This window comes from Biomphalaria glabrata, chromosome 1, assembly GCF_947242115.1.
Source record: "Biomphalaria glabrata chromosome 1, xgBioGlab47.1, whole genome shotgun sequence".
Classification (NCBI taxonomy): domain Eukaryota; kingdom Metazoa; phylum Mollusca; class Gastropoda; family Planorbidae; genus Biomphalaria; species Biomphalaria glabrata.
Window position 1 is genome coordinate 55,627,881 of NC_074711.1, and position 16,385 is coordinate 55,644,265.

General features: G+C 38.0%; 1 protein-coding gene across 1 annotated transcript in view; it reads right to left on the reverse strand.

Moving 5' to 3' along the window:
• Positions 1–14,970, reverse strand: part of LOC106064253 (cerebral peptide 1-like) — an 87,713-nt gene extending 72,743 nt beyond the window's left edge. Inside the window, exon 1 of the mRNA XM_056045008.1 lies at positions 14,198–14,970. Coding sequence (XP_055900983.1) covers positions 14,198–14,773 — 576 coding nt within the window. The 5' untranslated portion in view covers positions 14,774–14,970. The remainder of the gene's footprint in view (positions 1–14,197) is intronic.
• Between the last annotated feature and the right edge of the window lie 1,415 nt (positions 14,971–16,385).

The following is a 16,385-nucleotide window of genomic DNA, read 5'->3' on the forward strand; positions in this document are numbered from 1 at the left end:
CTTAACCGCGACAGTATTGCCAACTGTGAGATTTAAAGTTGTGTGGATAAAAATGCGAAAAACAAATCTCATGCATGGAAGACGTAAAAGTTGTTGACTTTTCGAAATTCGTATATTTTTAAAAACCTGAACTGTGTGGACCTCTCTGTAGTGAAGGCACTGGACAGTAGCCCGGCCTGCCCTCCCACAAATCTGCCCCAACTTGAAACGATCTATGCATCAATACTTCAAATAAGATCACTGTTTGAGCAATAACCTCTGTTGGTTAAAATCTTGCCCACAATACCGGATATGATTGTATGAAAGATGACCAGTTGATTGTTGGATTAATGGATTGATGATATTGATATATTCGGAGAAAAAGCCATATCATGACAAGAAAATGGAGGTATTCCTAAGCTGAGGGTGACCTAATTACTTTGGGGATTTTTCTATCAGGACTATACGGTGTGAGAAATGTAGGTCGAAATTTAGAGTTTGGATTTAAATAAGTAAAGAGATATCGAGTCATCGTGGTTGGTTCTGTCATTTTCATTTTATTTTTACTGATAAAACAGAAACCCCGAGTTCACTATTCACTCTATACAAATATTTTTAAAAATAACATATATAAAAAAAAATCGAATATTAGTGCCTCGACTCAAAGTTTGTTAAAAAGAAATATATTTTTAAGAATGGTTAGCTGGTCGTGTGGTGCTCAGACTATCCTCTCGATAATACCATTTACAGTACTCAACTTCAGGGCACTGGCGGATCCCCCCCCCACTCGGCCGCCCCCCCCCCCGAAGGGGGGGGTGCGGATGAATTTTAGTATAGAATTCACACAATTTGTATACGAATTTATTACTTATGTTAATAATATATACTAATTATTTATATTTCAACCTATTTTTAGATTATTTCGCCCCCCCCCCTTCTAGTAGTTTGGCCGATTTGGTAGGGTCGGGAGGGGGCGATGGCATCAATCCGCCCCCCCCCCCACCATAAACTTTCGAGGGTGGGGTGGTCCTATTAATTCGTAGAAATCACAACTTGCTAACAGAATCAATTAAATATCTATATGATTAAAACTTGTTATTGGTATTTTAACCGGTCTTTATATTATGTCGTTCACCTGTTGGCCGATTGGAAGGGGAGGAGCGAATACCTCTACTGCCCTTCCCATCTAAACCCTTTGAGTGTGGGGGGGTCCTACTTTTATGGAGAAATCATAGTATGTGAACAAAATTAGTCGAATATCTATATAATATAAACAGGTGGAAGTGCGATACATGCAATCACCTTCCCCCCCCCCCCCCATCTGAAAAACCAATACTTTTTCTTTTTGTATTATAGTAAGAAATTACAAAATTAAAAATAGACATCATTAATATAATTTATATATGCTATAAAGTAAATTCTTATATCGAGTCGCCCAACCTCTATTCTTTAATGCAAAATGCAATCATTAGCAGAAATTATAAAAAGGAGCGAGGATTAATCGTTTTCATTTTACCGCCCTTCCCCTTTCTAGACAGAGTTTATGTAATTTGACATGAATTTATCATAACTATTTTAAGAAAGACTTTGCTTTGGAAAAGTTATAATTCAAACGAAATTTTTCAATATAACAGTCACGGTTGAGATGAGTTCACAAGCCAGATAATCTTTTCCTAGTCGCCTTTTCCCAACCTTTACTCTATCTCATATTTTTCTTTAAATAAATTTATGCTTGAATTTTATTGAATATTATTAATCGAATTTTTTTTTCGGCTGCGATCCTCAAAGCCTTAATCTAAATATGTGCGGTATCTTATCTTTTCAAAGAACAAATCGGTTGTATTTGCAATGTATTAAGGGACTATAAATTCATATTAGAATATTTTTCCACATTATTCAAAAGGTCCTTTATAATAGAATGAATAATGAGCTGTAGGTCAGGAGAATGCCTTACTGCAGTGAAGAATGCCAGAATACGCTTTTAGCGTCGAGGCTTCGCCCCGAACCTCACTGATGAATAATAAGCTGTAGATGTCAGGAGAATGCGTTTCAGCTGTGAAAAATGCAAGAAAACGCTTTTGGCGTCGGGGCTTCGCAACGAACCCTACTAATAAATAATGAGCTGTAGATGTCAGGCATATGCGTTTCTGCAGTGAAAAATGCAGGAAAACGCTTTTGGCGTCGGGGCTGCGCCCCGAACCCCACTAATAAATAATGAGCTGTAGATATTTTTTTTTTTTCAATTAAGACAACTTTTTAAAAAAGTGACAGCAGCAACAAAGAGATGTTCAAGTTTTTTTTTTGGACAATTAATTTTGTTTAAAATTCAACCAGAATATCAAAAACTTTTCACTATACTTATTATCATTTGCAAAACGTCAGACCGTAATGTTTTGTTATGTACTAGGGCCATGGACTTCAGCACTGCTTTGATGTCTTCGAGGTTGTGTTTGGCCTGATCATTTTGCTGGTTGGCATGTACAGACTTCTGCTTAGTTTGAAGTCATTAAAGACGTAAATTCTTATAGTAATGAACTGGTTTTATATAGCGCTGTTACATCCAATATTTAATGAAAGGAGATTTATAGTTTAAATAATCAGGGCCGGATTTGAGGGAGGGCAGGCGGGGCTACATCCACGAGGAAATATATATATCGGTATTTCGACGTCTCTAAAACTTTTAATTATCAATTTTTTTTTTCATTTTTAACGCTAAGACTTTAAAACTTGTGGAATTTCATGAAACCTTTTGAAAAACTGTAGGGGGCCTCTACAAAAACCCTGCCCCGGGGTCCCCACATACTTAAATCAGGCCCTATAAATAATGGGTCATGGTACATTCTTATAAAATTCGCGTTTTTTGAGAATGTACTAAGACGAAGCAAGAGATTTTTTACATTAAGTTCCCCTCTAACCGTTCTGCTTACTCTAATCTTTAAATGGAATAGGTTGTTTGAGTCAACCAGGAAAACCAACGACTTATCAGACACGTAGTGGCATGACACATGAAATGCCTAGGACGCAATTATCTTCTTTTTTTTAAAGTAACATCTGTCATCTATAAGTAATATCATAACGTAACGTTTAATACTATTGTAAGTTACATGGTAACCGAGGGCAAACACTCCACGAAAGATAAAGGTGAAGAGATATTTTTTTTACAAGATATTAAACGATCACAACATAAAAGTCTTAGGGAGTTCATTTAGCTGCTCTGGCCTGCAGGGTTCACTGTCTCCGCCTATGCCTTCCACTAACATACACCGTTCACTGCTGCCGCCTGTCTTAACGTTCCAACACTAACATAGGTTACATTACGTGTCTCAGGAACAATAGTATACATACACTAACAGGAATGACCCTTTCCAGTTTCCTCACAACACTTCTTCCTGACCAGACAAACTACACTGCTTCTGACCCGCTGACCACACTGGCAATGATCCCTTCTACAACTCAGGCGGTTCTAAGCTTCTAACCTATCTCTATTCTGTCTCTCTATCTACTTGGCTGGAATCAACAGTCCACCATCTTGTTTCTACCCACTCACTCGTCTTTAACAGTGCCCTGGTGCGCATCATACGCTTCAATGTAGGAGCAGAGATATAACAATATAGTCATTTCAAACTTATTAAGACTGCTATTGTACTGTTAATAGTTTTCAGACTACATACATGTATAAATAAAATACAGTATGTAATCCTACGCAAGCATACACCCAGTATCTGATGCATTATCAAACTTTATCTACATATATTATACACATATAATATGATAGGTTATTTGTGGACCGGGTTATATGGTAATGCCCTGGCCGATTTTAATACCCAGTCCGCCTCTGCCCTTCTTGATCTTGGTCATGCGGCCGATTAGATCAAAACTGTATTACAGAAAACTGTGTGTCATGATATACTTTTTCCTGCACATCTTAAGCATGTGGATACTCCCTTTAGTTCAAAGCACTATTGTTTGATATACAGGTAATGTAAATTAATTCTTGTGTTTACATGTTTGTGGTATTCTTAAAGAACAGAGGAGCATAAGCATTTTTTTTTGATCACGTTTAAAAATATTTAAAGATGCAAACACCTAATTGTTGAACAGAAATGCGTCTTTTCGAATCAGACTTGTGAATGTACTCTACATCCTTCTATTTAATTATTTAATGCAATAACACAATAATTGATATTGATTTTTTTAAAGTAGTCGACCCTGGAAAATAACTCTACCCCTACATTGCATGATGAAGCAGATATCTAAATCACAGGTCAAAAATAGCGTGTTAAGCAGGTTAAATGAGGGTGTTGGCAAACTAAATGCAAACATTAAGAAATATGATGTGTAGCTTCAGTCACTTTCCGACCAGAAAAAAAAAGAATCATAATCTTTGTCTCTAAATATAAAAAGTGAAAAATATATGGCACACAATCGTAAACAAACTAGGAATCTACTATAAAATGATTATTGTTACTGTTCAGGTCTATACCATAGTTTGTGCTCTGGCTATAATTAAACAAATAGAAATGGAAAAGTCGTCTGAGTGCTGGGACAAATCTCAAAATGCCCTTTGATCTGGGGGCGCATGAGGCGCTTTGACCGCACTTCCCCATGGTGAAGACTGTCCAGGCCTAAGCAAACTATGATAGCACAGTGCTGGACAGGCCACTGTCCTGCTGACTCATATTTCTCACGGCTATGACCAAATTTTGAAGAACCGTGTCTAATATTCTTTTTGGCTGCCCCAGATTTGCTGATCTCCATCTCGACAGGTCTGGGAAACCAAAAATTCAGGACCTGTATGCCATGCATGCACTACCCAAAACAGCAAGAGAGGAGTGAGCAATGACATTTATTACAGTGCTAAAGAACTAACTACATTTACGTCTAGCCACTTCAAAGCTGTTCATATTTCCACTTCCAGATTTTCTTATTTCAACAAAGACTGAACAGTGAGTGAGACGAAGGATTCGTTTCATAGAAGGTAATAGCCCTTTTCAACCTTGCTTTCATCTATACTATAGGGCGATGATGTAGAGATTTGTTTCTGCGGCCCAAGGTTAACGAGAGTGTGATATGGCAAGCACAACGACCAACCAAACAAGTACCCATTAGAGAGGACACCCTATTAGTCTTAAAGTTCAAAATACTAGTCTTCACCCGGATTCGAATCCGAGAGCCCTCAGTTTGGATGCCAAGTGCCTTACCTCGCAGCCACCACGCCCAACCACGCCCCACCGCTCATTGTATTAGCCTAATCTTCCATACAGTGAACACTCTAACGTGTAAGTTCTGAACGTGACCAACTGTAGAAGCCAAACTTGTCCTTGCTAAGTTCTCAGCCAAGTTCGAAGTCTTTCTATTTGATTCAATAAGAACTAAACTCACGAATAGCTGACCTATACTATACGGTGACATGGCCTAACGTTACGCGTGTTCAGTTTTTTTTTCTATTGTTATCACTTCTTGAAGGTTATAGAGTGTCTACTACAGTACGTACATGCAAGATATATTGACCATTTGAAAACAAACTTAGAGGGAAAATAACAGAACAACAATAGGCTGTGAAAAGTCAGCGTGTCCATGTTGATATTAGACACTGAGTTGAAGCTTTCACGGAAGTGTACGATTGAACTCTATTTCTCATGTTCCACATTGATATTGTTCTTATCATTTTTTACCATATAATCATCACTCTGTTATTAAACGTCTGGATATCAGGAAAATTTATGCTGTAGCTTCTATTTGAAATAAATAGTGAAAAACTAAAGACACTGAAGCAATACAGATAGAACAATTATATACGGAAGCGCCACAGGCCATTGGAATTGCACAAGAAACTCGTGATTCAACCCATCGGGGTGCAAATATATTCAAAATAAGCAAAGGATTTTAAAAAATCAGTCTAGATAGAGCCGAAAGAAAAATTCATTCATTACCATAGAGATGGACTGAGATTTCACAAAAACCTGGCAATGACTTTGTTATCACTGTGAAAAATATATACTAGTTCTGTGTGTTCCCAGACAAAACAACAAAATGTAAAGCAAATCAACTAGTTCTGTGTGTTCCCAGACAAAACAACAAAATGTAAAGCAAATCAACTAGTTCTGTGTGTTCCCAGACAAGACAACAAAATATAAATCAAATCAACTAGTTCTGTGTGTTCCGTGACCAGGGCCGGCCTTACAAACTGCGTGGCCCAATGTTATATATTCATGCAAGCCCCCTCTTCTTATATTTTTTTTAGAATAACAACTATTACTATATATTAGATGATTATATCAACATTTCTTATACAGCAAGCATGGGAAGCAACTCATGCAATAGGCGTCAGTGGGTTTATTAAGTTACGTCAATCATACGATACACTAAATATGTTAAACCTACATCTTTAAAAGCCTGTGAAAAGAGCCATAACTGATAGTGATATGATATATGTAAATTGAGGGGCGCCTGTCAGGAGCGAGGCCCAATTATGAGCAATCAGTAAAATTGGCCTAAGGCCGGCCCTGTCCTAGACAGAAAACAACAAAACAGAAAGTAAACTGACTAGTTCCGTGTGTATCCAGACAGAAAACAAAGCATGTTTTGGAAATAACTTTTTCTTATGTGTTGTGGAGCGTGACAAGGGAAATCATCAATATTCCTTCCAAACTGTTTTACTAAAATTGATAACTCTTTCTTACAGAAGGGCAAAAATTATTTCCGTCCATTATTGAAAGATTTGGTCTTGCAATAATAAAGAAAAATTAAATACATGGTTAACATTCGAAGAAAGTTTAAACTAAATTTTGACAAACACATTAATTTAAAAATTAATTTTTCTGTTTCTCTTGCAACAAACCACATTTCAGTTGGCGATGGTTTATATTAAGCAATGGCAGATGTCATTTTAAGAAGTCGAAAAGTTCATCAACATAATTATCAATGATGAAAATAAAATCTAGTCATAAATCTCCAACAATTTTAATTAAATTTGTTTTGAATATTGTTTTGTTATCTCCCTTCCTCTTCCTCCTAGCCATCAAATACATAAAGAGAGGAGAGCAATGAATCAGACTGCCTTCGGTATTCCATGGCGTGAACTGAGTCGAATGACGGACTTCGCTGACGACGTTGCACTACTCGGGTCTACAAGTAAATGTATACAAGAAATGACCAAAATTGGCCTCCGCATAAACTTGAATACAATTGAAACTGTGCGAGTAAAATATAAAGCAAAGGGTGTCCTGTCCAACTTGGCAAGTCAGAGCTTGAAGATCTGGATACGTTTACTCAAAGCAAAGGGTGTCCTGTCCAACTTGGCAAGTCAGAGCTTGAAGATCTGGATACGTTTACTCAAAGCAAAGGGTGTCCTGTCCAACTTGGCAAGTCAGAGCTTGAAGATCCGGATACGTTTACTCAAAGCAAAGGGTGTCCTGTCCAACTTGGCAAGTCAGAGCTTGAAGATCTGGATACGTTTACTCAAAGCAAATGGTGCCCCGTCCAACTTGGCAAGTCAGAGCTTGAAGATCTGGATACGTTTACTCAAAGCAAATGGTGCCCCGTCCAACTTGGCAAGTCAGAGCTTGAAGATCTGGATACGTTTACTCAAAGCAAATGGTGCCCCGTCCAACTTGGCAAGTCAGAGCTTGAAGATCTGGATACGTTTACTCAAAGCAAATGGTGCCCCGTCCAACTTGGCAAGTCAGAGCTTGAAGATCTGGATACGTTTACTCAAAGCAAATGGTGCCCCGTCCAACTTGGCAAGTCAGAGCTTGAAGATCTGGATACGTTTACTCAAAGCAAAGGGTGTCCTGTCCAACTTGGCAAGTCAGAGCTTGAAGATCTGGATACGTTTACTCAAAGCAAAGGGTGTCCTGTCCAACTTGGCAAGTCAGAGCTTGAAGATCTGGATACGTTTACTCAAAGCAAAGGGTGTCCTGTCCAACTTGGCAAGTCAGAGCTTGAAGATCTGGATACGTTTACTCAAAGCAAAGGGTGTCCTGTCCAACTTGGCAAGTCAGAGCTTGAATATCTGGATACGTTTACTCAAAGCAAAGGGTGTCCTGTCCAACTTGGCAAGTCAGAGCTTGAAGATCTGGATACGTTTACTCAAAGCAAAGGGTGTCCTGTCCAACTTGGCAAGTCAGAGCTTGAAGATCTGGATACGTTTACTCAAAGCAAAGGGATGGGGATGCCTACCATTACGTAGCATGCCAAGTGGGAAAGGCAGGGACCATTTTTCAAAGGCTGCGGCCTATTTGGACAAGACAAGCTTTTGTACTTGAGACAAACATGGACCTACTTAACGCAATCGTCATCCCAATAGCAACGTATGAATGCGAGAAATGAAAGTCATCTACCGAAATCGAGAAAAGACTAAATGTGGCTCAGCAAAAATGACTAAGACGGATTTTTCGAGTCATTTACAAAGATGGACTCTCTAACAAAGAAATATTATGCCGAACTGGAAATCGACAACTTAAAGAGGTTGTGACCGAGCGTCGTAATAGGTTTGCGGGACATGTCCTCCGACTGAATGAATTACGCAAAACGAAGAGTTGCGTTGACATCGAGGTCAGTACGAGGAAAGCGTCACATTTTTGTGGAGGACCCCAGAGCAGTGGACTCCAGGTAGGAAGAGCCTTCATTGCCAGTGACAAATCATTAGGGAGAAAGCTTGTAGCCCAATGCTCCGAACAGCGCGGGAGGATCTAATTCTTTAAAAGTTCTATTTTAAAAATTCTAAGAAATCCTGGAAAGCAGGTCTCTTTCTGGCAACTCACTTGAACAATAGAGAAGCTGTATCCGCTAAAATCTCTTACATAAATATTTCCAAATTATTGCTGCCAAAAAGAGTTTATCCAAATCACGGCGTGAAATGTTTACGGAGTTGGAAGTATATTTTGACATCGACTTTGTGTTTCTGTGTTTAAACTTGAAACTTTAAGTCTATTGGCAACAATACAGAAAAAAGCTCTTGTAAGATCTCTCCTAGCATTGTGTGGTAACTTGAATGAAAACAATGCTTCGTCAAAAACTCGATGGACTCTAACGACTATGAATCATCTCAAGGAAATGAGACGAATACCTGGGCATTAGCTATGGTCGTGCAGCTGATCTATCCGAAGGAACAGCAAGTGCCACTACAGTTTGGGGTCAGCGTCATTGTAGCACTGTGTGCTGAAAACTGCCTACGAGTCGCTTGCTCCTGATTTTTCCTAAGGGTTGACTCCAAAAGCCTTTCCATGTTTGGGTATAGCAGCAAGACAGCAGAGGTTTAAATTGAGTTTTTCTTTCTTCTAGGTGGATAGCCAACTAAAACTAACAAGTCCCTCCTGCTCAAAGCTAACTGGTTTAGGTGTCAGTTACTCACCTTTACCCTTCTCTGGTTAGTGATAACAGTTCCGCCGTACTCAATATCTGAGCCACACGTGAAGGCCAGGAGTTAAACTATTTGTCCGAGACTATTTCAGATGCTTCCTTTCGGAAGAATTAATTAGGCGCTGTTCAGATAGTACTTATTCCATTACCACTTCCGGCATGGACAACTTTACGGAGGTCAATAGTGTAGAGCAGTTTTGAATCATTTCGAATAACTAATTTTACACATCTGACCTTAATGTATTAAATAGTAAATTGTGCGAGTTCTCGCGATAATAACTGTAACTGATTGAGTAAACTAAACGCCTTTCATTCCAGCCGTCCAGATAGTGATTGGAGACATTCAAAAACATTGATACGTAAAAACAAAAGAAGAAACCCATACTAAAATCCAAGCTGGCATAATTTCCATTTCAAAGCAAACACAATAACCTATCTCAAAGCCCCAGAAGGGAAGGGTCAACTGACATTTAAGTGGCCTCCAGTATCATAAGTTCATTATTTATTTATACCTATTTATGACTAATTAGCTTGGGAAACCATTGTGACTATTATTTAACCGCGTGCTTTGGTTACTGTCATTCTTTAATGCTGGGAGGGAGGGGGGATATTTCCCAATGGAAATCAAGTGTTACAACAGACGATATGAAGGGAGAGAGAAAAGGGTAGGCGATGTGTTCTAGCAACCATATCTACTGCTCTAAAAGCCACTTAAGGGATCATCCACGTAAAACGTCCTGACACGCACTAAACAAGAAAGAAGATCGTCGCTAACTTTATGTCCACAGAACTGACCCAAATTCTGTCTTACTGGATAATTTGATTAATAGAATGTGTGCTACGGGGCCCTTAAATCGAATGGATGTTACTTAGATTTAAAAAGTTACTATGACGATAAATGGAATTATTTCATATTGCTTTAAGCAAACTTAATTTAACACATGATTTCTGTGTTTTAAGCATATTTATGTTTCAAAATGAAACTAACACCACGCAATATTAACTAACACTTTTAAAAATATTATATTTGTGGGAACGAAAGTGAATAGCCGCTTTTAGTTTTATGTCCGTCCTTCCGTTTCTCTCATACATCTAGAAAATTCTAGATCTATAGCTCTCCATATTTTGTGGCAGCCTATACATATGTACAAAGGCTACTTTTGGTCTTCTGACAACGAACTTTTGTGTTCAATTAAAAACATTTTTTTTCCTATAATACTTATATGTGCTAAGAATTTAATCATGGGTTTTTTAGCTGAGTGGTAAAGCGCTTGGCTTCCAAACCGAGGAGTCTTCTATTAGTACCTGACATTAGTTGGGAAAAGTAAAGGGGGTTAGGATTCAAATTAATTATAGAAGCAGTTTTGTCATGTAATAATTATCTATGTGCCAATAATTTAATCGTGGGCTGATTTCCAAACCGACGGTTTTTCGGATTTAATTCCGGTAAAAACTAGGATTTCAAATTTCGGGATTTTTAGAACGCCCCAGAGTCCACTTAACTCTGACACCTGAGATTAATTGGAGAAAGTAAAGAAGGATGGCATTTGTGCTGACCACGTGACACTCTCGTTAACCGTGGGCCACAGAAACAGATGACTTTTACACACACCGCCTGCCCCATAGATTGTAAGGTGTATTTCTGTACATTAAAAGTGAGGGGTAAAATAATTATTATGTCTGCTTTTTAAAGTAACTAATTAATATGTAGGCTAAATAGAAAGTTTCGTTCGACCTTTACCCCAAAATGACCTTAGAATGACGGGACATAAAAGGTATAAAACGTAATTATCGCCGTTTCCCAGAATCCCTCTTCGCTGCACGTGACCAGATCAATGTTTCACCACTTCAAAATGTCATTTGTATCACTTTGTGTCTTTAGTCCGTAATAAAAATAAAATCCACCTAGACGCCATTGTCGTTTTGTTTCTGTGTCAAGCCAGCACTGTGTGAATGATTAGAGCTTTAGTTGAACAGGTTTCGGGTGTAACTTCAGAATTGAAGTGTTCACACCCTCGCCGAGGACTCCCGAAGGACTCTCGGGACGGCGACGGGCCACCGGGACGACAGTCCAATGCGCCTACCAGTCGACCACATGAAAAAGATTTAGTAGGCATTGCTGTGTGTTATTAAAGACAGGCAACAATCAAAACATTGTGAATGTGTGATAGCTAGCAATCATGTTTTAAAAGAACACTTTCTTTCTATAATCAAGACAGGATTTTTCTAACTGCTATTTAGTACTTCCTAACTTCTAATATCCACACATGTACGATTGTTAAACGAAAGATAAAGGTTACGCTTCCCAATTTTTTACAAAGCTTCGCAAACATTGAGCACGTTATTTCTCCCACTCCCAATTCTTGGATCAAGTTGAAACTTTGCACAGTTATTTCTTTTCTTTGATAACACATGTATCTATAAAACAAAATATTTAAATAATTATAGTGGTAATGAATCTTGCAGTGTTTAGATATGACAGTAATCGTGCGGTTCTTTCTTTTAGGTTTATTGTTGTTTTTTTTTGTTTTTTTTCATTATTGACTTGATTTATTCACCTGTCAAAAAAAAAACACGACAAAGTTCCACAGTAAGTTATTGTTTCAGTACATACTTGTTTTAAAGTGTAGAACTGTGAATGTTTATAGTAGGCCTATAATACTAGGAACTACTGTCTACATTCTAAAATAATACGAATAGAAAAAGCGGCTCCTTAATTTTCTATAACAATTTAACAAATCAAAACCATATGTCTCTTGTTTCTAAGTTTGCCTTTCTTGTATGGTAAGTGCACTCTAGAAATTAAGTAGTTTCAGATTTATCTGCGTCTACTTTTGAATATTGCTGTAAACGTCACAGGCGGCAGAGCGCCGCTCCTCGGGATGGGGTCATATCAGGGTCACGAATATTTGTTCGATGTGATGACAGTGACAAAAAAGTCTCTTTATCGCGCCCCCTCCCCCGAGACACTGGGACTGGGGCGGTTGCCCCCACTTCTGACGCCGCCACTCGTTAACGTGGCGAAACAACCTTTACCCCACCTCTGCCATTCTTACCCAATGCAGCTACACGCCCTCGGATTTCCAATTTTTTAAACCCATATTTACACGGCAGTCTTAATCGGATGATGCTATAAGATGTAATAACATTTCTAAGCGTTATTTGAAAGAGACACTACACTACACACCTACAACTCAATAGGAAATAAAACTTCTAAAAGAAAATTCGGAGACTCCAAAACGAAACAACTCGTTTCCTAGTTCAAGACACAACCTGTATGAAATAGTGTAGTAGCTGTGTAATCGACTGTTTAAACCTTATTCTTTGTGTCCAACGATAGTTTTTTAGGGTTCCTGGTCACTTCATCCCCGATCACTTCATCCCCGGTCATTTCATCCCCGATCACTTCATCCCTGGTCACTTCATCCTCGGTCATTTCATCCCCTGATATTTTCATCATCTGATCATTTTTATCTAACAAATTGTAATTTTAAAAATCATGAAATGAGCAATATTTAATGTATTCATTTTTTATTTCAATGACAAAATAGTAACACATTAATGTTTAAAAGGAATTAAAGCAAAACTTATACAGGCGACATGATATCACGAGGATGGGTGAACTCCGCCTTTATTAGAAAAAAAAAAAAAACCTTATATCAAGGCTAAAAATGACGCGCGCATTTTCAAGAAAGAGCGATTGAAAAATAAAATAAAGTGAAACATGGTCATACTTTCACCAAACCATGGCCTTTGATGATAAGTTATCAGCGGCATGATTATAATTATTCTAATCGCACTTTGATCAGGATAATATTATAATACTACATCCCCCACATCCAATAGAAGCGCTAGAGCTAAGTACACACCCAGATTTACAATATAATATTAGATTTCTCATTAAGAATACAAAGTGGAAGAGGAAACACTATAAACGTATTAGTAACATGTCATGAAATGTCAAAAAGCGTTCTACATAATCATATTTATATATAAAATATTTAATTGGGGATGAAATGACCGGGGATGAAGTGACCGGGGGATGAAGTGACCAGGGGACTAAATGACCCGGGATGAAGTGACCGGGGATGAAATGACCGGTCACCTTTTTTAGCAATAAAAAATTACACATGCTTCAAGTGTTTTTTTAAGGTGTCCCTAATTTATAAATACATGGCTTCATAACTTCTATTCAAAATGACCAACTTTAATTTAAGACTAATCTTTTAAATAAAAGAAATAAAAAGTCATTATATACAAAATTTTAAAAATACAATTTCCTTATAAATTTACTGCTATAAATAGTTTGACTGAAATGAATACTTCATATCTACCTTCAAATGCTTCGGCCAATTCATATAACAGTTGTTTCTTTCAAATAGCCGCAAGGGAATTTTTGTTTCCTATTTGTTTCACTTAGCCTTTGGCAGGCAACGATTCATTATAGCATGAAGTACTATAAGAATCAAATTCAAATAGCACATGAAAGAGACATGGACAGCTAAAGTGGGACACTCTTGAAAAACAAACTTGTACATTTTGTGCCGAAACGAAAGAAAGTCGATCAGTTCAACTCAATTACTGATCATTTTCCCAAACTGATCCACAGAAATGATAGCGCTTATTAAGTACTTCAATAGGACTTCGCCAAAATGAAAGACCTCTTACGATTCTCAATCCTAGCAGTGTTAGGAAATTAATATTTGTTTATTTTCTCAACAATAATATCAACAACAAATTTATTTTTCCATGTGTCGGGAATTCGAAATGCCAATGTGAAATCAAAACAAATAAACACAAGACTTGCATAAATAAACATTTGAGTCAGTGTAAAAATATTAGAAAACCATCTTACCTCTAAGGCTTTATGTATGTACTCATCCATTATTTGATCTAACGTTTGGCAATAGTCGTCTACTGATCGCTTGCCCCATCCTGGTGCTCTTTTGCCCCATCCTGGTGCTCTTTTGCCCCATCCTGGCGCTCTTTTGCCCCATCCAGGCGCTCTTTTGCCCCATCCTGGTGCTCTTTTGTCCAGATCGACGGCGTCGTCCTCAAATGCAGACTCCGCGTTTCGTTTGCCCCAGCCTGGGGCCTTTTTATCAGCCGACAAGGCGTTTTCTATATCCAAGCTTGAGGTGCGCTTGCCCCATCCGGGCGCCCTTTTGTACTCGGCGAGTCTCGCCATGAGCTCTTGTGTGTTTTCATTGTCTTCCAACAGTTCTTCGCTAAAGCCGTTTCTCTTGCCCCAACCTGGGGCGCGTTTATACCTACTGGCTGGTGTGTGTACACTTTCTGAGGAAGACGATGTTTGTGCGGCTGTGTCTATACTGGACTCTGCTGAATTGACCAATTCGACCAGTAACGATGCCGCTAATAGTACTATCTGCGCAAGCAGAACAGAAGAAAATGACACACTGTGGGCACGCATGTTGCTAATGTTTTTATGTCTTGGTAGCTAGGCTGTTTATTTTAATTATAAAGTTAAAATGCGAAAAGACTTATTACTCTCTCCCTTGTGGAACTACGAAAATAAAAATAAAACTCTTAGCACGGGAGATAATGCTTGCTCGACATGTAACCTAGCAACTGTTCCCTCAATCAAACACTGAACTCAGGACCTGCGCGAATTACTTTATATATTAACTGGCTTTATAGTTTCCCTCCCCCCCCCCTCAAATTTTATCGTCACCTCGTCTTAAAAAAAAAGAATAGGGATAACCATTGACACGTGGTTTTGGTCTGCAAAAGCGCGCTGGCTGGTAGCGGCGTGTGAGAGGCCACGCGGAGAACTTGGACGCAGTCGCGCGCGAGTTTGATTGGATGGCCGTCCATGCAATTCTAGTCGAATTGAACAGTTTGATCAAAATATAATGAAAAAATATTTTTAAAAAACTTCATTGTCTTAAAAAAAAATTCAATATAATCTAGTTTAAATGCCGCATATTGTTCAGAAGTTCTATCCTTGTTTAATGTAGCCACATAAGTATACTGGTATACACGTTGATATGTTCCCAGGCTCAGGGCCGGTCCTACAGATTGCGGGGCCCTATGCGAAACAGATTGCGCGAGGCCTAATGTGGGTAGGGATAAATATAATAAGTGAAAATTAAGATTTTTTGCTAGAAAATAAATTCATCTTTGCATTTTATTCCTTCTTTACTAAGTGCAAAATCAAGATCAAATTGACTTTACAAGCCATCTACAATAGAAGGTAGATTTCCAACATAAAGCCGATAAACATTCAGATCTGCCTTTTAGATTTTTACTATCGACTAGCAAAATATTGCTTTTGATTTTTTTAAGAGGTCGAGATAGATTTAGATCTATATTTGAATGACATTGACTATTACAGTAAATTAAGTATTGGAACCTACTTCTTTGGTTAATTGCTTCCTGTGTATTTTTATTAAATGAAAGCTGACAATGCCGTTTTTTTTAATTGCGAGTAGGATTGGTGTTTTTCATATTGAATGACACACCAAAATTACAGTTTTGTCTATTTTTCAGAACACGTTTTGAGTTTTCAGGATATTTTATTAATTTCAGGAGATTTTCATGACTTTTTTCGTATACTTTGCAATTTCAGGAGATTTCCAGGAGCTCCTGGAAAATCAGGAGACCGCGAAAACCTTGTTATAAGTTAAAATGGTTTAATTTAATATTTTACAACTAGAGTTAGCGCGGGGCCTATGAAAGTGCGGGACCCACTCCGGCCGCATAGGTTGCAGTGCCCTAAGACCGGCCCTGCCCAGGCTATATATCAACCGTTCTCAAACATTTTAGCTCGGCGACCCCTTTTCACTATTTTCCACCATGCAGCGACCCAAACCGTAAAATAATATTCTAAAGTAACTGCGCTTTGGATAATGTTATAAATACAGTGATCATAATGAAAAGCATTGCCCAATAGTTGTGTTTCATTAGGAAATAATACGAAATTATAATTTGTCTAAAATAAATTTCTGCTTTATAATTTAATTTTAAAAAATTATTTTTTTTTACAAAATTTAATTACATTTTTTTTTATTTTCTATTGCGCT